Source organism: Colossoma macropomum, unplaced genomic scaffold, assembly GCF_904425465.1.
Source record: "Colossoma macropomum unplaced genomic scaffold, Colossoma_macropomum, whole genome shotgun sequence".
NCBI classification, from domain to species: Eukaryota; Metazoa; Chordata; class Actinopteri; order Characiformes; family Serrasalmidae; genus Colossoma; species Colossoma macropomum.
In genome coordinates, this window is record NW_023494810.1 from 29833975 (window position 1) to 29857287 (window position 23313).

The window sequence follows — 23313 nt, forward strand, 5'->3', positions numbered from 1 at the left end:
AGCTCATCCCAACGGTGTTCGATGGAGGTCAGGGCTCTGTGAGGGTCAGCCAAGTTCTTCCACTCCAAACTCACCCAGCCAAGCCTTTATGGAGCTGCTTTGTGCACTGGGGCTCAGTCATGCTGGAACAGAACAGGGTCTTCCCCAAACTGCTCCCACAAAGTTAGGAGCAACAATTGTCCAAAACCTCTTAAAACCCCATGTCATCACCCCTCCTCCACCAAACTTTACAGGTGGCACAGTGCAGTCAGGCAGGTAACGTTCTCCTGGCATTCACCAAACTCAGACTCGTCCATCAGACCGACAGATAGAGAAGTGTGATTCATCACTCCACAGAAGGCGTTTCCGCTGCTCCAGAGTCCAGTGGCGGCGTGCTTTACAGCACCTGAGCTCATTAGTATAACCCATTTTACTGCCAGTGTTTGTCTAATCAAACTTAATAATATATATAATCAAACTCTTCAATCTAATAACTGAAGGGCTAAAAATGAAAATTTTAACTTCCTTGCATCCTACAGCAGTGCCGCAGTAGTCTCTGGAGCAGGGGTGCCAAAAACATTTTGCCTTAGAAGGACGAGCAACATTTGTGGGGGGCTGAGGGCCAAAAAGTCACAAAAACGTACAAATAAAGAAGGTAGATTGGCTTCAACTGAGTTTTATAAGGATGTATAAATTACACTCCATTTTATTTAAAATAATATTTAAAAAATACAAATTTAAATGGTTGATAATTGATATATAGTATAATTTATATATAGCATAAACATTCTCTCACTGGGTGAGGTGGGGCTTTCTGGCCAGCTGAATTAAACGTCCTCACAGGTGAACTCTGGGCAGCCCTGTTGCTTTAGACCGAGATTTTCCAGTTTAGGACTAGGCGGCCGCCTTCTGATGATGCATCCTGAAGGTGAGAGGAACTTTTGAAAAAACTAGAACTGCTTCTGGGTGGATATTTGCAGGAGGGCCATTTTAATATTTATTTCCCTGTTTGTTGGTGAACGCAGAAGGCAGGCAGTCGTTCAGCGACTGAGGTAAGTTACACAATTTCAAGCTTATCAGAGCACAGTCAGGATTAGCTGACAGCACAGATGTTCCCCAGTGGCTGTATGATGTATGTGGGTAATGCATGCAGGCTGGTACTATTACATCTAAACAATAACGATAATAAGCAAGATCCGATGTGTCAAGTATAAAGAATATTTTAATTCATTTTATAAATCAACATTTATATAGCAGCATATCCAGTAGATTGTGAGGTATTTCTGAATTCACGGAGAAATTCACTCCCCCATCTTCTGTCATACACTCTCACCACTCTCACCAACATTCATGTATTGGCCAGCACCTCATCCACACAGATCTGACATATCCTGACTCACGAGTGTCTCTCTCACACAACCTCACACATTCACACACACACACGTCTGGAGTCTCGCATCCACAGTCCATACTGTTTCGCAGGGCTCCCCCAGTTAGTGGCTTGGAAGGCTGGCCTGCTCAACGATGCAGTTTTGGCTGTGAAGAGAATTAAGGGGAAGTCAGTGTGTGAATTCATCACAACTGTCAGTGCCAGCTGTTCAAATCTGATAAAACATTCCTTCTGGATTGGACTAACCACCTCATGTAGCTGTTTACTTTTAACCTAAGCTATTAACCTTTAACCTGAAGCCAGTATATCATCAGCTCACTACATTTTGCAGGATCAAACTGGTGTTTTGTACTCAAACAACTCTATTAATGGACCTTTCATCATCAAAGACTATCATGTAAAACCATCATTAAAAAAATAATAAAAATCAGTATTAAAATATTACAAATAATAATAAAAGAATCAGTACTAAAAATAATAAAAATCCACAGTATTTGCTGTACACTTTTCTTCTTTGCTATAGTGCCACAGTATGTGAGTGGTGCGGAGTGGGAGTGGAGCAGGGAGTGGAGCAGGGAGTGGAGCAGGGAGTGGAGCAACGTGATTTTGCTGGCTTTTCAGAAAGTTGGAGCGTTGGTCCTTGCTCACTCCAATACAGCTGTACTAGAAATTCTCACTGATCACAAAGTTCTACATATATTACACACAACCAATCAGTCTTATGCCATCATCCATTTTGCTGCACGTATGGTAAAGACAATCGTGTTAAAAGCATGTGCGTTTGTTGACCCTTGGCATTTGTCTGGCTTGAGATCAGACAACTGTTTCAAGCCTGTAAAATACCTGAGTAGCACAGAATGTTTAACTAGTTTTTGCATAACAGTGGACATAAATTATATAATACATTTATGGTATATTGTCCATATGTTTCAGACACAATACAACTAAGAGGACCTCACTACTGGGCTTTGATCCAGAACAACAAGTACTGAGCTTAAGAACAGCAACTGTTCATTTATGACCCCAATCAGGAGTTGCCGTAATTTGCAGCTCAGCTACTGGCGCAGTAAGCAAAGGATGAAACTGATAATCTATAACAAGGCTATATGTTAATGCAATATGCAGGTCATATTAGCTAAACATGGCACTATTCCCCAATCCCTCATAGGACTTAAATAACATTTCTTCTTGGAGTACCATTAGCTAGGTTTTCATCAAATGCTAAAATAAGAAGCAATAAAAAATGCAAACTTTATTTCCAGAAGTTTGTGTCCATCAAACTGACTTTACTGGAGGGCCACATTCATAAGGCCACACGACACAGAGACATGAGCAATATTATGCGATATGATATTTTAATATAAGCAGTATGCTTCTCTGAGTATATTGTGGATGTCATTAGTACTTCAAGAACACAGACCAAGTGCATGTCTCATTAAAAAGAGAGCATAATTAGTCGTTTAATTGGATTTAGTGCTGAACAGTATGTGTTAAGTAGTGTGTTGAGTCATGGTACATTGTAAGTTTAAATGTGGCTCTACTAGTGCAAAACACTGAGATACATACTGTGAACATGTCTCGTGATCTGATATTTTCACCCTGTCGCCAACCCCTACTTATACCTACATCAGCCTTTCATGATAACCTACATGTTCCAACAAGCGTCAGTTGTCATAACACTGAGGCACGATGAAGCAAACAGCCTTTATGGCAACTGATGCTTCTTGGAATAAGCCGTTATAAATGTCTACATGGATTTATGTCAGCTGTCATGAAAGCCTTATGTAGGTGCTGTGTTGCCTCATGAATGCTGCCCTTTAGTGAATACAAAAATACTTTATGCAACAATTTCCTCCTGTCACAAAAATGCCCCCCCAACATTTCATGTATCTACAAAATGTATCTGCTAAAGTTTTGTCAATATTTGCAGCATATTACCAGTAAATGCTATTTATTTTAGCTACATCAAATGATTCAGTTTGCCTAAAAAGACTTAGATGACGTCACACTCACCTTCGGTGCACTGAGCTTCTTCTCCCCTCCTACAGGCAGCGCCGCCCCTTTGCTCTCTTTCCAGGGATAGAAGCCAGAGTGAGGGGAGGTGGGCAGCCGGTGGGCTTTGGAGGGAGGTGACGAGTCGTTGCTTTTGCGCTTCTTCCCCAGTCCTCTGTGCTCGTAGCCGGGAACCCTGCTGTGGTGTCCTGAGTTTCCCCCTCGCCCGTGCGGGTCTGGGGGTGAGGTGTGAGTCCGCTTAAACGGCCACGCCGAGGGGCCGTGGGGTGTTTCGGCCGAAGAGGGGCCCAGCTGCGGCCTTGGCGGCTTGTGCCCTGGGGAGAGCGAGCCGTTGGTCTGTCCGTGAGATGGAGGTGTTGGTCTGTCCGGTGCTGGAGTTGGATTCGGAGCTGGAGACATTTTGCTGGACACAGGTGGCCGGACCCGGTCCCTGTCCCGGTCCGGGCTCAAACAGTTCCTGTCTGGGCTGACAGCATCGGCCTCGCTCACAGAGGCCTTGCGCTTTCGCAGAGCGGCTGCTGGCGTGACCCGCTCCACTTCCCTGAGGCGCACCTGCTGCTTGCTGGGTCGGCCCACGGGGTTCTTGGGCCGCCCCGGACCCCCTGGCTGGCTGGCTGTCCGAGCGGGCTTAGAGTGAGCTGCTGCCGATTGGCTGCTGCCCCCAGACTTCTCAGACTGACTGTAGGTCCTGCTGGTGGAGGAACTCTGTGGGTGGGCTTCCTTGCCTGGTCCCTGGGAGGAGTACGGGGAAGTCTTGATCGAGGCGGAGTTGTGATTTCCTGCCTTTGGTTTGGAATGATGGGAAGCGGAGGAAGGGGAGGCAGGAACAGCTGAAGGCTTGGCCGAAGGACTCTGGGACTGAGGATCTGATGCTTGAGGTATTTTCCTAGTCAAAAAGGGGGAAAAACGAATGTAATTAAAAAGGCAATAAGCCGCAAGAGGCTGTGCATTCAAGTCATTTTACTGCTCCTAAGAGGTGCTGGTGACCAATACCTCCTTGACTGTGGTAAAATGCCTGTACTGCATGACATTAAGAGGCTTATTGCTTTATAAATGGCAACAAAATATAAAATATGCCAACGTCCAATAAACACTTTACTATTAATAATACTCTCAATAATTAAAAAAATAAAAATGTGTGCAGTCATATGTGAACATGCCATGTAAAGTACTGTGAAAAGTCACAAAGCACAGTTTATTTATTTAATTACAAGTTGCTCAGCAGAAAAAAAGCAGAGAACAAATATTTAATAGAAAATTGATTGATTGAGGGAGACTTGCTTTCAGTTTTTCAAAGAAATTTGCAGGAATATTTTTCCATGCCTCCAAAGTTCGGTCATAGAAGTTGGTTGCATTTTCTGGATCTAACAATCCAAATAATCAAACCCATTCAGTGGTGTTGCGGTCTGGACTCTGGGGTGGTCAGTCCATTGTTCAGCTTCTTTGTTTGATGTGTCCGTCTCCTTTTCTCAGTGAGGTTCTTCTTGAACGGCTACACATCCTTTCAGACCCACAGCGCTGAGTCGTCTTCTCACAGTGGAAGGATGGACAGAAACACCTGTGGATGTTTTCAGATCTGAAGCAGTTTGATTTTCTCCTCTCTCTCAAAGATGAAAGCTTTAAGTGCTGTTTATCTGATGAGGGCAGTTCTGGTGTCTAACAGGTCTTCCAGGTGGTTGTTAGGAGGCCCATTTTCTCTGTATCTCTTAATAATTTTTTTGAATTCCAGTTTTGGAACCCCCCCTTCTGGCACTCAACAGACATTTTGACTGGAAATTAAATAAATGAAAGACGGTCTCAGTACTGTATGCAACAATGGCTTCGATTGTCTCAGCCAATCAGATTTTATAATTGAAACCGTCCACTAAAAACCACATTCAGAAGCTGTTTGGGAAGTCCTTCCAAAATCCATCTGTTGCAGAGTCAGTGAGGTCCATCAAGGGCGAACATCAGTAATTGGTTTAGGAGTTGGGTGGCTCCTGAACAGATTTCTAATCAGTTAAACTGGATTAGGCTCAGGATTAGGCTTCATTAGGGGACAGCCACAATAAGCGAGGCTTAAGGAGGGGAAACCCAGCAGCCTAATGCACAGCAAATAACATAAGAGATCACTGGTACTGTTTCTCATCAGCCCAACACCATCCAAAAATAAATAAATAAATAAATAAATAAATAATACAATAAAACACCTTGTTGTGCTTCTATGAGAAAAATGACCTGTTAGAAAAGTACTTATATACTGTTTGCTGCTACAGTAGTTTACTAGGCACTAAAGTCAATCAAAAACTACCAGCAGAAGTGGAACCAGGACAAACTTCTCTGCACAGGGGAACAAATATCAATTGTTTTCCTATTTAAAGCTTTAAATAGTTCAGTATTCCAAGTTGGATAAGAATCTGATTAAAAATGGGACATAATCTAATACGAGGATTTAAACAAGTCAACAGCATTAATTTAAGCCAAGTAATAAATGAGGCCCTTACTTCCACAGGTGGGCGCTGAGGTGGCTCTCTACCATGGCGCTTACAGCAGACCGCAGATGGTGCAATCGCCGGTCAAACGTGAAGACACCGTGACCCAGAGCACAACTGCCAAACGTACAGTACTGAAGAGAAACAAAAAAAGCCACGATTAACACAAATAGCAGTTTCTCAGTCGTGCTTATGTAGCAGTGATCTCAAACACAAACCTAGTACGGTTAAAAGAGAACGTGGGCTCATGTAGGCACTACTGGGTTATACTGGTTTGTTTGAAATGAAGTAAGAAACCATCATAGTCACATGTGACAACTACAAACAGTTGTATGCAAAAGTTTGACAGTTCCTGGTCAAATTACATGTTCTGTTAATTTTCTAAGTGAAAATAAGTCTGCAGAACACAATTCTGCACATTTTAATGCACAGTTACAGCTTATTTGCTGAATTTATACATACTTAGAAAAAAAATAGCACATTAAATGTGGGGGAAATTGTGTTTATCAAATAAATAGAAATTGTGCAATTAAACTAGTAGAAAAATATTTAAAATTCATCAACTTATTTTTACCAAGATAGAAAAAAAACTAACAGCCTCTTCAGCTAAAATCAGGTTAAAACCCATCTGCTCTCACTAACAAACTCAAATGTAAAACTTGTACAAGCACTTTTGGGCTTTTAAACTTTCCACTGCACATTAATTTTTTTTTTGTTTAGAACAACTTTAGTTGCAATCTACTTTCATTACAGTACCTCACTGTGCAAATAAAGAAATTATAAATAAATAAATAAACAAACAAATAAATAAATAAAGTAAGCAAGAAAGCAAGCCCCGGGGGTGTTCAAATATTTGCATATGACTGTACGCCATCATTCAAAGGGATAAAATCACTGTTAAAGCTTGGAATCAATGTTTCCAATACTGCAAAACCAATACTGCAAATAAATGTATAAAACAAATGTAATATGCTGTGTTTCAGATAATTTGTGAATCCTTCTTCCTCTTCTTCTTCTTCTTCTTCTTCTTATTATAATACAATCCGGAATGAAGTTATGAAAAATTTAATATCCAGAATGCTTCGTATTTGCAAATGTGGATGGAGACAACTTGACTAAATTATAATAAATAGATAATTAGAGGATGATATTTTTAATATGTTTGCTGTTCTCAAAATATGTAAAGTATTGGATAAAATACCCTTTGGTGTCTAGTTTATTCAATAATATAATAAACTAATATATATATATATATATATATAATGTGTGTGTGTGTGTGTGTGTGTGTGTGTGTGTGTGTGTATATGCATGGAAGCACAGTACAAAAACATGTATATATTAGACATTATATATATATATATATATATATTAGATTCTGCACTGTGCTTTTTAAAAAGTAAGGTTTTATGATACCGCGAGTGGTTTGGGGTGCCAGGGGGTGGAATGCCAGTCAGGGGGTTCCTCAGCAGCCTCTCCTTCACTCTCATCGCTGGATATCCGGCCCTGAACGAGGGGAGACGAAGGCCGTGCACCCCCCTCCTCCCGGACAGCCTTCTCCTCCTCAGGGGCGCTCTCAGATAACGTCCGCGTCCTGCTGGAGCAAACACACACACACGCAATTAGACCTACGTTTTACCTAATTCTGTTTAAAACGAGTGGTCATCCACATTTCTCCAGCACATCTGTCCACGTGCAGAATTCAGTATCTATTTGATCCAACTCTTCATTTTTCTGAAGAGACTTATTAGTTAGATCCAAGAATAGGGTTCAAACTAAATCATACCCAAAGGTAAATTAGCAGGAGCAGAGCCAGTTACCACAGTTTAAAAGTATAAGACGTACATTAACCAACATAAATTATCTGTGCAGACATGTACGGTGACCCCAAAAAGTATCTGGACATTTGTATCATACTTAAAAATGTATCAAGTTCACTGTATTAAGAAAGAAACCGATCTGAGAAGCTAAAAGTGCTTTAATCAAAGTAACTTTAAAGAACTTTAGTAAAATACTGTAGCAGTGGAGGGCAGTGTGAATGTTGTCTTAGCAAATCAAGCCACGCTCCTCTGAGTACATCATGGATATGGTTAGTACGTCTAGAACACTGCATGCATCATAAAAAGACAGATTTAGTCCAATTATAGAGAAATATGATATATATTACGCCTCAGTAGTTAAACACAGCATGTTTCTGCAGATTTTAGTACACAATTATTTGCTGATTTCAACATATTGGGGGAAAAAAATGTTCCATTATATTTGCAGAGGGCACATTTTATGTTTTATTTCCAATATGTTACATTTAAACAGTATTAAACAGTAATTGTGCAATTAGCACAGTAATTAGCACAGGAAGGAAGGACAGTTGGACCAAGACGTTGTCCTGCACAAGCAAAACAAGCTTGGTCCCACAGTCTTCTAACCTGAAGGCAGGGGAGTTGGCCAGCGGTCTCCTGCAGTGTGGCGAGTTAGTGGGTTCTCTCGGAGCCTCCAGGCTGGGGGACGGGGCGGCCGGACCCTCATGGGTCTGAGCCACGCGCTCGCGGCTTTTTGAACCCATCTTCAGCTCCGCCACCAACTGGTCAAAGTTCTTACTTCTGCCTACAACCTTCCGCCGCTGGTGAACAGAGTGAATCTAAGAGAGGGAAAATAAGGAGCGTGTTTTAGTTGTGCTGAACAGATTCTCCAAAATAAGACAAGAGAAGGTTTTAAGGTCTTGTAACACCATCAAAGTCATAGTGGATTCACAGAATTCCTTATTTGATCTTCAATACAGCAAAAACAGAATGAATGATAAATGTGCCTCATAGTAATATATTAATACTTCTGTGTTTTAGTTTATTAGAGCATTTAAACCCTATAAAAGTACAATATTTTAAACTAAAGGGTCAGATAGAACCTAGATTAAGCCTAGACCACGATAGGATTTTCAACTGTAAAATACTATCGACTTTGCATAGTTTAAGCCTAGTAACAAGGCTTGGATTAATCCTTATCCACGAAACCCACCCATAGTGTTCCAATCTAATGTTCTAGTCACAAGTTAATATGTTAGCCCCAAGTTTACACACTAACCACACGCCAACATGCTACTCACAATACAACGATGTTGTATTATTACATCCTTATAAAATAATGGTAGGAAAAGACAAGATTTGCACATCCACTTCTTTTAAACGGTTTACTAGAAAAAATGCTGCTCTCTTCAGTTAACTTCTTAGAACCGAGAACGAAAGGCACTTGCATGCACGCCAACCAGCCTGTACAATGGCTGTCTATGCAAATGTAAGCAGTACCACATAGCTAAGGAGTAACTTGCATATCGTCGCTGTCCAAAGAAAAATTTCCAAAATAGTAACTTTACAGGAGAGGGCAAAAACACGCTTACCTTTCAATGTAAGTCAATGTAAAAAGATTTTACACTGAAGTGCTTTTAGAGCATTTTTATTGGTCCATTCATCAGGAAATTTTGCTGGTACATTGAAATGATGTAGAAAAATAAAAATCAACAAAAATGGAGATACATTGTTTTCTTTGGTCAGCGACGACATCTAACTTATCAAAGTTTTATTCCAGGTATATTTGGAGCATTTTTACTGGTTCATTTGTCATTAAATTCTTACACAATGCCAAGAACAGCTGCTGTGCTCCAATTACATAGAAAAATACAAAAAATGGAGATGCTTGTTTGGACAGCAAAGATATGACAAATACTGCACTAGGTTGGATGTCAGTATTTCAACATGGGCTCCATGAGACACATTAGAGGCTGGTTTTTCCATATTTCGGACATGACTGTGTCACTGAGCTACACCCAGGCAATCCCTGCACTTCGAGTGTTCAAATCTGCTCAAGACAAAGCGTGACAAACCATTTAATACTGCCTTTAGAACAGTTAGTGTTGCTCTCACTGACCATATCATTTGTTGATTTGATGTAAATGGAATATAGGTGTGTGTGTCAGTACTTTAGATCTTACCTGAACCTTCATTTTAAACTTCTACTCACGCGTTTCATTTTAGCATCATTTATATGTCTAAACTTGTTGAAATCACTTCATAAACACATAAATACTCATTTAAAGTTATGGGGAGAAAAAGGTAACAGGGACTTGTATCTTTCTTGCTTTCAAACATACATATAAATCACATAATCAGTGACCTGTACTTCACTGAAACCTGAGAAATCATTTTTTTTGGGCAAATCCTCAAAGCAGTTTGTCTTTATAAAGTGAAGCACTGATCTGATGCGAGTATTAGCCTTCCCAAAAACAGTCATTTGCAAACTACTGTTTTATAAAAGGTGTAATTAGACTTCTGAACTCCTAAAATAGCACTGACGATACATTTACTTTTAAGTTAACCACTTACAACGTGTGTATAGAGAGCAGTATCATCAGTAAACAAGGGGCTGCTGCCACTTCAGTGAACTAGAGATAACCTTAAAGTCATTTGCAGCATTCTATTCAATGCAGAATCGCAGCCAAAATGAACCGTATTTTGCAGAATAAATCTGCATAGTTAATGTCTGTGTTTGTAAACATTACATTTTTCAAGGAAACATCTCCATTTCTGAAAACTGAAAGCATCTGTATTCAGTCTGAGCTGTTTTACACAGTCTTGGTCTTATTTTTCATTTTTTCCCCTTCCTTTAGAGCAGGAGAGTAACAATCTGTGCAAAAGAGCTGGACGAAATAGGCTACCAAAAAAAAAAAAAAAAAACCAAAAAAAAAAAAGAACAGTCTTTTCCTGTAATTCCTTCCCCGTTTCCTGTAAGTCATGTCCATGTAACTTCCTGTCTGTCGACGGAGGCAGACACAAACCCGCATTCAACATTAAATGACTTGTTTTACATACAGTACACATTTCATGTCTCCAGCCAGGAACGAGTGGTGAGAAAATACCACACTCGCCCTAAAAAAAGCAGAAACAATCTCCAGACATGGACTCTACTAAGAAAATACTCGTTTCAATTGTACAAAGCAATGTTTTAAACACATTCTAGACAATGGCTACTGATTTCCATTAAGAACAGTACATAATGGCTCGGAATCACCCAGCTACAGTGTTCGCTCCCATTAATGTCTACATTTTAAGCGAGAAAGGTATGATTTTGGTCTCACTGTGTCGAGGAGTAACGCACCCACATGGCAAACAATGAATGAAAGCTAGCATGTACCACCAAACAGGTCTTCCATTAGCAGAAGTAAACTCAGTAAACTCACATTGCAGGTTAACAGCCGAGTACAAACTTTCTTCCTCTCTGGATCCAACACACCACAGTGTTTGTCCAGGTCACATTCTTTTTCTGCAGGAAGAGATGTAAACATTTTACTTATTATGATGGGAAATAGCTGTTGACCTAAATACATTAGTCACAATGAAAGAGAGGAGAAAGAAAAGAAAAAATACATTTGACATCAACGTTCCAAAGAACAACAATACACACATATATATAATACATAGTTCAGAAATCCCAAATAAACCTCATAATAGGCCCAATAATATTATTAAAAACATTTTTTCTTCGCTTTTATTTTAAATTAGAAGAGTCTGATGTAGTATGTGAACAGGGTTTAGGTCCATCCTGTCCATTTATTAAAACTAGGCTGCAAAACCCGTCTGTTTTGGATTAGTTGTTTTTGTGATGTCACGAAAACCGGCCAATTCAGTTTGTCCACTTGTTTATTCTAGAGCAGTGAATTCAAAGTGAAGTTATGAGGTGTTTCAGCCCACACTGTTTTTTGAATGAGGCACAGCACAGGAAAGCCAATCAGAATAGAGATATTTTACATATATCAGTCTTAAAGGCGCAGTCACAAAAACAGCCTGTTTAATTCTAAGGGATCTAAGGCTGGACGCACACAACACGACTTAAAACCTTAACAGACTTCTAAAACAGAGAGCATCACAAACTTCACGTCAATTTGTTGCAGAATTTCTTGTCTTTTTGTCACGAGTGCGCTCACACCGGTCGACAAGGCAAAGGGAGATACATATAATGAGTTTGGGCTACGAATAAGAACTCAAACTCCCAGATCTCCTCAGAGAACACTAGACACAGACAGAGCTGCACTTACTGGACCTGTTCGTGCTTTTATGCTCAGGTAAAGCTCAAACTAGGGATTAATATGGGGTTGAGAAGTGCTGATACACTGAGAGCTGGAGAAATATTTCACTACAAACTGGCAGCTGAGCTGAGATTGTACAGAGAGTGATCTGACATTTGGATCCAAACAATATAATCATGATAATATATGCCTGTGTTTTACACACAGCTCCTCTGTCTCTGTGCTCCGCCGTTCAGGCACATCTCTTCACCTTTTTCTCCGCTCTTCTAGCTCTCTGATTGGCTGTTGTTTGAGCCACTCGTTACGGAAATTTCTGACCTTCTCACACTGCAGGACTCGTGAACGTTTTAAATATTGTTGTAAATATCAAACAAGTTCAGAGTCACTTCAGAGTTTGATCGGAGGGCTAATGATTCAGTAGTTTCTCCTCTCACACCAATAGATCATCACGCCGTCGGTCACTTCCGATCGAGCTCCCGACCTGGAAAATCGCTTCAGATTGAGAAAATTTGTCTGAAGGGGCAAATCGGACTTAAAATCGGGCAAAAGATGTGTAGTGTAGGCTCGGCTTAAGTCAAGTGGTCTTTGTCATTCCCCAATATGACTTACAGACGCTGGAACAAAACCTCCATTGTTGCCCCATGGTGCATCAATACTCTGGATTGAGCATCATTGTTTTTAGATAGGTGTTTAGTTAGCGTCATGCGTATTTATTGCCATCTTTTTTTTTCTTTTCTGCATTTTCCTTCTTCCTGCTCACGCAACGTCATTGGACTGCCAAACATGCTCGGAGGAAAGCGCCAACCACCAGTTCTGTTACATCAGCTAACAGATGCCTGCACTGACTAGCATCATGCTGAGGGATGGGGGGAGAAGAGGGGGGACCATCCTACCCACCAAGAGAGAGCGAGGCCAATTGTGCTCTCTTGGACTCCCGGCTACGGACGGCTGTAGCATCACCAGGGATCAAACTTAAATATGCTAAAAGTAGAATTCAGTCAACTATCATGGTCAATAATTTCAACATATCGAAACTCATCTTGATTAAAAGCCAATGGACAGATGATGGTGTGTTTTAAGTCAACAGACTTTATGCTTTTAAACACAGGAAAAGTATTGTCTATAGTAACTAACTATATGCTACAGATTCAGCAGATAGATATTAGGTTAAAAAAAAAAAATCAACACTGAACTTAAGACAGTGCTCATAATCACCCCATTTTAATTGCATTTTTCTGCTTCAATATTATTACAAAAGCTCACGACAGACTAATACTGGGTCACTAACTATATAACCAGGATAGAAGCTCAGCAAAACAAAAACATGTTAAAACCCTGGATTATGTGACTTTACTACAAGTACTTACTTGACACCTTATGAGGCCTGGTACCTCGGGCATGCCCAGGTGTGGCAGGCGCAGAGCTAGGCTCCGCTCTCTGGCTTGGTGACCTCTCGGTGGTCGCAGTCCGACTTGGCGAGGGGCCTCCATGGGGCCAGGGTGGGTCTCTGAGGCTCGGAGGAGGAGAGTTTCGAGGAGGCTCTAAAGGTGGAGGCTGCTTGAAGACTGAGGACTCAGAGTGACCAGAGTTGGAGGTCTTTTCCAGAGGAGAGAGACTGGATTGGGTGAAAAACAAACAGAGCACAAACATCATTAAACAAAAATGAAATTACATGAAATTAAGTGGCACTGTAGAACAATAGGTGGTGCTTTTCCAGGCACTGCCTGTAGTACTGTTTCCCAATCCCTGTTCGTCAGGGAACTTTAGCATTTTCCTTGCTTGAAGACATGTGATTCAGCTCGCTGGATGATTATCAAGCCCTTCATGGGCTTAAACAGGTTAAGCTTGCTGCAAACGTTGCAACAACAGTTATGTATGTTTACTGTAGGTCACACTGTAAAAGATACTGCAAATAATACTTTTTATATGTGTGGTGCAGTAGGAGCAATGTTATTTTTATAAACAAATATGTCTAAAAAGGCACATTTTGCCTTAGTTTGTGTTTCACCGTCAGCACTGCCATCCTGCCATTTAGGTTTTTTTTTTTATTTTAGCAGCAGCCACATTCCCTAATTTTGGTTTCTGACACTGCCAGATCTTGCAAACACTGACCTTTATTAAACATGAAATTCATTGGAAAATCAAGTTATCAATTAGTCCAAGGCTTGGCTTAGGGTGCATTTGGACATTCCTCATCAATAAGTAAAAAAAAGTTATTGTTTACTAAATATTTATGACTACATTTATTGCTATGGTGATTAAACATGTCCAATTACGTCACAGTACGCTGACAAGAAAAACAGACTCAACTAAATCAAACTACAAATTGATGTAGATTCAAAGTTTGAGGGCAGTAAAAGAGGTGGTTGCAACTGCAGATCAAGATCCTGAACATAGTGGAAAAATATGAATTCAAATACGACACTCAGTGTCTTTACTCGCATCTATGACAGTAAGTCTACCAAATTAAGCTAAATGACGTGCACCATAATCTAAAAGTTTTAAAATTGTGCCAGAGATTTTCTGCTTTGAAAGACTTTCCATCAAAAACATGCCTGGACACATAATTAAGCCTGTTACACTGGGTTCAGTGTAAAAAGCATGAAAAAATATCACATTTAGTTTTTGATGGTATTTTTTAATCTGGTTTATGGTGCTTTCAGACATTCCTCATCAATACATTAAAAAAAAACATTTTTAAATTGTTGCGTCATCAAGTTTGTAACTTAATTCATTTGGATGGACATTGAGAACTGGTTAAAATATGTATCTGCTCAAATGCCAGCTTCATCTACTTGCTTAAGTTGACAGAGAACATCTTGGAAGGGTTTAACATGGGACATGCCCGAGTTTTCAACTTGTATTTGTAAATTTCTCAGCAATCTGAGTGACACTTGCTTGACTACACTTGCATTGTGAACATCACAACCCCTGGTTTCTGTCACCCCCTCTGTAAAGAAATCTGTCAGTAAGTTTCTCTACACCAATTTTATATCAGACCACTCCGAATGACTTGAAATTTAGCAAAATCGATGGATTTCCCCTTTAAAGAGACGAGTGCAGAACATAAAACCAACAATCATTCAGCAACAGCCGCCGTGACTCACCGAACTGCGTCCTTGGTCGTCTTGCTGTGCCTGAACTGAGGGGGCGTGGACGGCGACTGGGGCGCGGGCCGCGGGGGTCCACCAGCGCCTTGACTCCTGCCGCTCCAGGAGGCCGTCCCATGGCCCGTGGCGGGTGGGGCGTGTCCGTGCCGGGGGTGTGTCCGTTGCTGGGCAGCAGGTGGGGTGGCGCGCATGTGTGCATAGAGCTTCCCCACAGACCCGTGCCTCCTCTCATAGTGCTTCTCGAAGGCCTGCGGCTTCACCACCTGACCGCAGTGGCTGCACACCACCAGGTAGAAGTCATCGTGTCCGGGATAGTGTCCGAAGATGGACATATCTGTGAGGAGGATTGGACGGAAAAGACAGTATAAAATATATTTAACATGCTGTGGAGAGTCTGACGAGTACAGCAATGGATCACAGATAAGACGGAAAGTGGAGCACATAGGAGGCTCAAGCCTGCGGCTGAAGGCCGACTCATGCCGAAAGTGACGCCTTTATATGACTGACAGAACAGACATGCATCTATGTTAACCAATGCTTCATTCCACATCTGCTCTGCTAGATGCTCATCTTGAAATATTTCAGATGCATTGAGTGACTTTTATCACCTTTTGCAGAAATGAGTGAACCCTAAACTCTACCAATGCGCCCACAGCACTGTTTACTAAGTTATAGGGGTGGAAAATATGACTATATTATAATCAAATCAATCAACCTTTATTTAATCTTGGAGAACATTGAGGGTGACCCTCATTTACAATGTTGCCGAGTTGATACAGAACAATAAAATAAAATTTAATAAATTAAAATCAGGTAAGTGTAAAAAAAAACAATAATAAAAATACAATAAAAAATATAAAACAATAATTTAAATGTAGCTAAAATGTAAAAGTTAATAAAATCTAATCAAAATAAAAGGAGAATAAGATCAAAAAGTTAACTAAAGATTTATTTAAATTATTTACAAAAATAAAATAAGAATATGAATAATAATAAATAAAAGAAATGAATAATAAAATAATGAAAATAAGATAATAATGGTAATCAGGTAAAACAGTTGCAGGCAGAGTGGAGGTGGTTAGGGAGTAAAAGTTTAAAATGACTGAGCGACCCAGCGAGCTGAGCTGTAGTGTTTCCTGTAGTGAGTTCCAGCTCACTAGTGCTCTGTAACTAAAAGCAGATTTTCCCAGTTCAGTAAAAACCCTCGGTACCTGGCATGCGATCCAACCACTGGAGCGAGTCTGATAAATACCATTATTTACAGACATCACTGAAGTAATATATTCTGGCATATGTCCGGAGACCAGTGTGTTTCCCGCTGTGTTGCTAGTGAGGGCCATCCAACTTTTTCATACAGTCTGCAGTGATGAGTGTTATAAGGGTCTCCAGTAATGAATGCTATCATGATGAAATGTGCCAAACTATGTCACAGTATGCTGTTCTGAGCATATCATGGATATTGTACTTAAAGGACACTGACCAACTGCATATTTCATTATAAAGAGTATAATTAAGCCAGTTTAACTGGATTTAGTGTAGCTCTGTGTGAAAAGGTGAATGAACATTACGTTCAGTATTTGGTAGTATTTTTTTTAATGTGGCACTGCTGGTTCTTTTTTCTGTGTTTCACCATATCAAACTTCAGAAAAACTAAATACTGTGATGCCATATATTGTAATGTCTACGTACTGTTATATTTCATAATCGCTCACCCCTAATTTATATTTGAAATCATGATCTACCACACCAGACAGGTTTCTATCGATTGTATTTCACATGATAGATGACAGTGAGCACCAGTGGACTGACAAGATTAAAATGTGTCATAATCTTATCAAAAGAAATAAAACAAAAGTGATATTAGAAGGTAAAAACATACAGGCGCCTGCCGCTGAAATATTCTGAGCCGTTGTTTGTTTACTGTCTCCACAATCTTACGATGTACAACGAGATGCTCCTCAACATTACAGATTACCAACAGGGTAAAACCTTATGACTGTGATTTTGTCACAATAAACAGATCTGCATGGATTGGACAGGTGGTCATGTGCACTTCACCTATGCTGCACTGTGCTGCTGACATATTGTTTCTGGGGTAAATTCTAAGTAAATGAAGGAACAAGTTACGTGTAGGTGCACAAAAGTGATACATGCACAACAATAGCTATGAAAATCAAGACTGCATTCAGGTATTAACACTTCTTCAACAAGTTCAGCCGCTTTTCCACTGCATGGTACCAGCTCGACTCGACTTTTTGGGTTTTCCATTTGGCAAATTTGGTACCTGCCATCTGTTACTGGGTACTATTTTTGGTTCCACATCCGTCGAGACTCCAAGCGAGCTGAGCCGACACCAAAAGGTGACGTAAAAACGCTAAAGACCGCTGACATGGTGGAGAGAATTGCTAAACATGCTAACGCAAGCCACCAGGTTAACGTAGCTTCCTGATTCACGTCTGACCAACCAGAATCATCTCATCTCCTTTTTTCAGCGGTATTTTGTCTCGCTGTCATCAGCCATTTCAAACAAAGTTTGTCTCCTTCACATCATGTCAGTTTCACGTGGTGTTGCTATGACGACCAGCTACATTGAAGGGGTACTATATCTTCAATAGAAAACGAAGTAGCTGGTACAAAAAATAAAAAGAGAGTCTAGCTGTACTGTGCAGTGGAAAGCGGCTTTTGCGCCTGACGAAGGGGTGCGTATGTGGATATGCACACTCCCTTCAAGACCTAAACGCATTCACACCATCACAGCTCACTAGATGAGTTTAGAAGTGAGAAATGTCAACAACGTAGAGCAGAGATCTTCTAATCCAGACCCTGTATCCAGTTTGCGGTCCTGGATTTTGTATTCACCAGTAGGTTTGACACTAGCTGACCAATTAGTTACATCAACAGTCAGCATCAACACTACAAGTGATGACAAAATCCAGGCGTGAGAACTAGATTCAAACAGATTTGAAGACCTCCAAGTCCCACATTTTCCAGAAAAAAAAATTGTTAGGTGGGGCAGTTCTCGTACTCCGATAAAAGCAAGCTGGATAAGAAGAAGCTTTTCTTTGTTAATTACCAGCATGATTACGAACGTAAGGATCTCATGACAAGTTAAGCTGGTAGTATAAGTCAAACAACAAAAGAATTAAAAATCTATTACAGAACACGCAGTTATACGTATATTTAAAAAAAATACAAAAGCACCACTAGAAGTCCGTGTCATGCAGTGGATCTATCACGCTCAGAGGGAAGTCTCAGAATGAGCGATGCGGTGATGAGGACCAATCACAGTCAGGGAGAGGTCTCAGAATGAGCGATGCGGTCATGAGGACCAATCACAGTCAGGGAGAGGTCTCAGAACGAGCGATGCGGTGATGAGGACCAATCACAGTCAGGGAGAGGTCTCAGAATGAGCGATGCGGTCATGAGGACCAATCACAGTCAGGGAGAGGTCTCAGAATTACCATTAGGTGGCACCAACCCACCTAATGAACATCATTTTGGCTAAAAAGACACATTTTTGCTTTGAAACATCATTTTTACAACAACATATGCCGTCAGCTTTACCCAATAAAGTCAGCTAATATTAGCTGCTAATGTTTACTAGAATGCTGTGCAGGTTTGGAGCAAAGCTATTCCTCATTTTTACCTCACGTAGTCAGTTATACCTCATTGCGTTCTGTCTGAAGCGATTTAACTCTACATTTTTACATTTTGCCACATCTGATGTTAACGTTGTGTTCTACCGAGTCCAGTGTTGTAAGTGGCCAGGTTGTGGTTAGCATTCCTGTGTTAATTAACTGATGACTATGTTTAATTACGTCAGCGTCTGAGCAGTAATATCACCAACACTGGAGTTTAATGTGGAAAAAAGTGTTGAAACGTGCATTAATGATTAAAGTCACCTTGCGGCAAGTCTTCACAGTTCACTGACTCATCTACAGAATGTAAGCTAACTAAGGCAACACCACCAGCTTTTATTTTATTCATAGGTAATGTCACATGTTCTCTTACTCGTTCACAGACAGCTTTTTACCTTCTTTAAAACTGTACGACTCGCCAATCCAGTGTTGGAGCAGCCGACGTCAGCAGCCTGCTTTTGACGTTGACCCTGTCAAACTTGCTCTGCTGTGAAATAAAGTTGCTCCACCATACAAACTACATCTTTTGATAAAATCAGGTAAATGAGGATGTAAAATTACTGAGTCATCTACACACTCCCATTCATAAACACCGCCACTACTGTAATGTTTTCCCTACTATAACAACCTCTGCTGGGATAGGGGACCAAAATCCGGACTCACTGACGCACAACAGACATAATAAAATGACTGACTTTTTTCTGACTTCTTCTATGTGAAGCAAATACCCTAGACGTGTGAGCTTCACGTTTCAAATCGTGTGAACATACAAAACAGAAGCAGTGAACATGTTAAAGCAATCTGTGTGCAATGGAGTAGCAATAACAGCATAACTGCTGATAGGATGAGACATACCCTCCTTCCTTAATGTCATGGTTTCCGTCGTTTTCTTGCCATTCTTGCTGCAGTCTTCCCCATCGGACCCTACAACGGAAAAGCTCGGCGTGAGTTTGCGGCTTTTCTGGTGGGCAGCACAAACACGGGGCAGGCAAACACCTACTGACCCTGCTGTGGATATTTCAGAACAGCACAGCGTGCGTAATGTAGGACATTATTTTTAGTGGAAAAGAAAACTTCAGCTATGGCAGGCATATTAACTAGCTCTTTAGTCAACTATGAGTCAGCGTAGGGTGGAAAAATGCAACTTACTGTACACAGAGGATTACCCCTTAAAGGGGAACTCCACAATTTTTCAAAATTTCTACATAATTTAATGATTAAGATGTAAACAAAGTCATTCAAAGTGGTTTGGTGTGAGACGCTCTGTTCTAGAGAGACTTCAGAACTGAAGAAGAAGTCGGAACTGTTCACAGTGGTGGTGACAGGAACCAGATGTCTACCCCTAAAAGTTCCCTCCCAGAAAAAATATTACATGAAATAGTTATGAATACACTGTCTGATGCCTGAGACATTGAGTTACGATAAAGTTTTGGCCTAAGACGTCTTGTTAACCCATTTATTTTAATCCATTCATGGCGGAGGGGTACATGCAGTGTGTTGTGAGGCAAAACAGTCCCAAAAGACGACCTATTTTTTCACATTTTCCACTATTTTACCATCAACAACATCACATATAAAAACTCAGGACACGTGTAGGTTCACTGGTGGTTTCGGATCGTAAATAAATTGGCTATATTTACGTCGTAGACATGATGACTTCTGGTTCCCATCGCCACCACTGCAAAGAAATCTGAGTCTAACTTTCTCTGCAATTAACCATTTCACACTGAACCACTCTGAATGACTCTGTTTAGGTCTCAACCACTGAATTGTGCAGCAATTTTGAAAAAATTCAGTGGGATTCCCCTTTAAGGTCTAAAGATGGACTTGGAGAAAGTTAATTCATAGTCTCGTCTGATTGATGGTAAAGGAAAAAATGTAATGTGTCAGTGGAGATACAGCTGTTGAGGAATTTTGAGAAATGATCACATCTTCCTCTGGGTGGGGCAAAGGGAAGTCAGTGTACCTGTAGTGCTGCTCAATGTATTAAGTGCTAGTGGAAGTGTTCAGGCGGGTGGGAGGCCCACCACAGCCCACCACAGCCCACCACAGCCCCACAAAACCAACTTGAGCAGCGGGCACAGTGCTGGGAGAAATGCCAGACAATACGAACACGGAACACATTTTTTTCCACCAGCTAGCAGCAGAGCTAAGACACCGACCACCCTGCCCCAACCAGCAGCACAAGAGGGGGTCGTGAAACCTCTCCATAACACTGTAACCCTACGATTCACAGTAAGGCGGTGGGGTCTGGTGCGTTTGAAAAGTAGCCGCCGTATCACAAACCAGCCTTTTTTCCCCGAAGCTAACTAGAGCTTCGTGATGGCTACTAACGTTAGCGATAACATCAAAACTCCTCCTCCACCACCGGCGACTGACGAGGCTGAAGTTGGCTTCCTATTCGCCAGGTCCTCGTTCGAATTTTCCCGTTCCACCTTAAATGCCGCAGTAGTTACATTCTGGCGCCTCGGGCATCAGAATGTAACCGCTGCACCATTTAAGGTGGAACGGGAAAATTCGAACAAGAAGCTGGCGAACAAGAAGCTTGGTCGGTGACTGCCTAGTTACAGCAAAGTAAACTGGCTGGTAAACAAAAAAAGCACAACCAGGCTACAGCCAGAGGGGCTTTATTACCAACACAGCTGCTAAACTAACGTAGCTTTAGCCGCCGTGCTGGTAGACGTAGAGAAGCCTCTGTGAGAGCCGCTAGCTCGGCGGCTAAAGCTAAAGCTAAAGTTAGCCTAAGCAGTGCAGAAAGTTGTCCGAGTGCATAGCTCCCTCTCCGAAGGAGAAACTAGACACTTTAGCTTTCCTAAACGAGACTCTCCGCAGCACCACGCAACCCCAGCGCTTCAAATGAACTCAAAAACAAAACTGTTAGGCTCTGTTAAGGTGAAGTCTCAGGGCTGAGGAGGAGGAGCGCTAACCGGCCAGCGCTAGGACCCGGCAGGTCCTTTGTTTGGGTAACATGGTTAGGGATGCCGTGCCTTTTCCAGCGAAAATAAACCGCATCCGAGCGACTTTTTTCGCCGAGACGTCGACTAACGTGCGCAGCGGCACCGGCACTCACCGTCCGGCGCTGTCAGGCTGATTCTTTCGGCCCAAACACTCCAGCTTTGGCCCACGAAGTCGTCGAGACAAGGCACCCGCCGATCCAGAGCAGCCATTACTTTAACTGCGCGTTCACGCACCGCCATCATCACCGCGCGGCAGAGGCGCTTGCGTCATGATGCGCGTTCCCGAGAGCCGAACGAGTACAAATGAGCGCGGATGTGCTGTTAAAGGGCCCATATCACGGAAAACCGAGCATTTTTTATTTTTCCATGTTTGAAGGTTAACAGAGGTTGACGTAGTGGATAAACACTGTTAACGTTTTCAAATTCAGCAAAATGTTCATACACTGCATTTATGGGAGCTAAGCTGTGAAAACAGCCACCTTTTAAATTTTTGTGATGTCATTCAATTCAATTCAACTTTGTCATTATACAGCATAACGAAACACTATTAGGCTACTTCTCTGGTGCATAAACATTAAGACAAGGGCATGAGTGCACATGTACTAGTGGATTCTACAAAACATATACACCAAATATAAATAATAAATAGACAATAGACAATAAATACATAATAAATAGAGACACAGAAGTGTACTGGTGCATAGAAAGTGTGTATACACGTATGTGCAAAATACACCGATCAGGCATAACATTATGACCACCTCCTTGTTTCTACACTGATTGTCCATTTTATCAGCTCCACTTACTATATAGGTGCACTTTGTAGTTCTACAATTACAGACTGTAGTCCATCTGTTTCTCTGCATACTTTGTTAGCCCCCTTTTACCCTGTTCTTCAGTGGTCAGGACCTCCATGGACCCTCACAGAGCAGGTTCTATTTGGGTGGCGGTGGTGTGCTGTGTTAGTGTGTGTTGTGCTGGTACAAGTGGATCAGACAGAGCGGTGCTGCTGGAGTTTTTAAACACTGTGTCCACTCACTGTCCACTCTATTAGACACTCCTACCTTGTCAATCCACCTTGTAGATGTAAAGTCAGAGATGATAGCTCATCTGCTGCTGCACAGTTTGTGTTGGTCATCCTCTAGTCCTTCATCAGTGGTCACAGGACGCTGGCCACAGGACGCTGTTGTCTGGATATTTTTGGTTGGTGGACTATTCTCAGTCCAGCAGTGACACTGAGGTGTTTAAAAACTCCAGCAGCACTGCTGTGTCTGATCCACTCAGACCAGCGCAACACAGACACCACCACTTGCTGAAATAATCAAGACCTTCCCTGAAAAAGACGTCGTCTGGATGGCAGCATAGGTTGCTCCAAAACCTGTGTATATCTTTCAGCATTAATGGTGCCTTCACAGAAGTGTAAGTCACCCATGCCCAGTGCACTAATGCACCCCTATACAATCCTAGAGGCTGGCTTTTGAACTGTGATAATAAGCCGGATGGTCCCTCTCCTCTTCAGCCTGGAGGATGAGGCATCCATGATTTCCAAAATGAATTTCAGATGTTGATTAGTCAGACAACAGGACTCTTTTCCACTTCGCCTCAGTCTATTTTAAATGAGCTCGGGCCCAGAGAAGGTGGCGGTGTTTCTGGATCCTGTTTATATTTGGTTTCTTCTTTGCATG

The 23313-nt window shown here is 41.5% G+C and overlaps 1 protein-coding gene across 1 annotated transcript; it reads right to left on the reverse strand.

The window, feature by feature from the left end:
* Positions 1 to 1345: 1345 nt before the first annotated feature.
* atxn7l2a (ataxin 7-like 2a) lies at positions 1346 to 21878 on the reverse strand. The gene is made up of 10 exons (XM_036560089.1): positions 21742 to 21878; positions 19527 to 19595; positions 15031 to 15367; positions 13291 to 13538; positions 11078 to 11160; positions 8277 to 8488; positions 7267 to 7444; positions 5866 to 5987; positions 3383 to 4268; positions 1346 to 1515 (listed from the first exon to the last, which is right to left on the reverse strand). Exons 1-10 carry the CDS (start codon positions 21869 to 21871, stop codon positions 1498 to 1500), a joined length of 2283 nt encoding a protein of 760 aa, XP_036415982.1. The 5' UTR covers positions 21872 to 21878; the 3' UTR covers positions 1346 to 1497.
* Positions 21879 to 23313: the final 1435 nt, after the last annotated feature.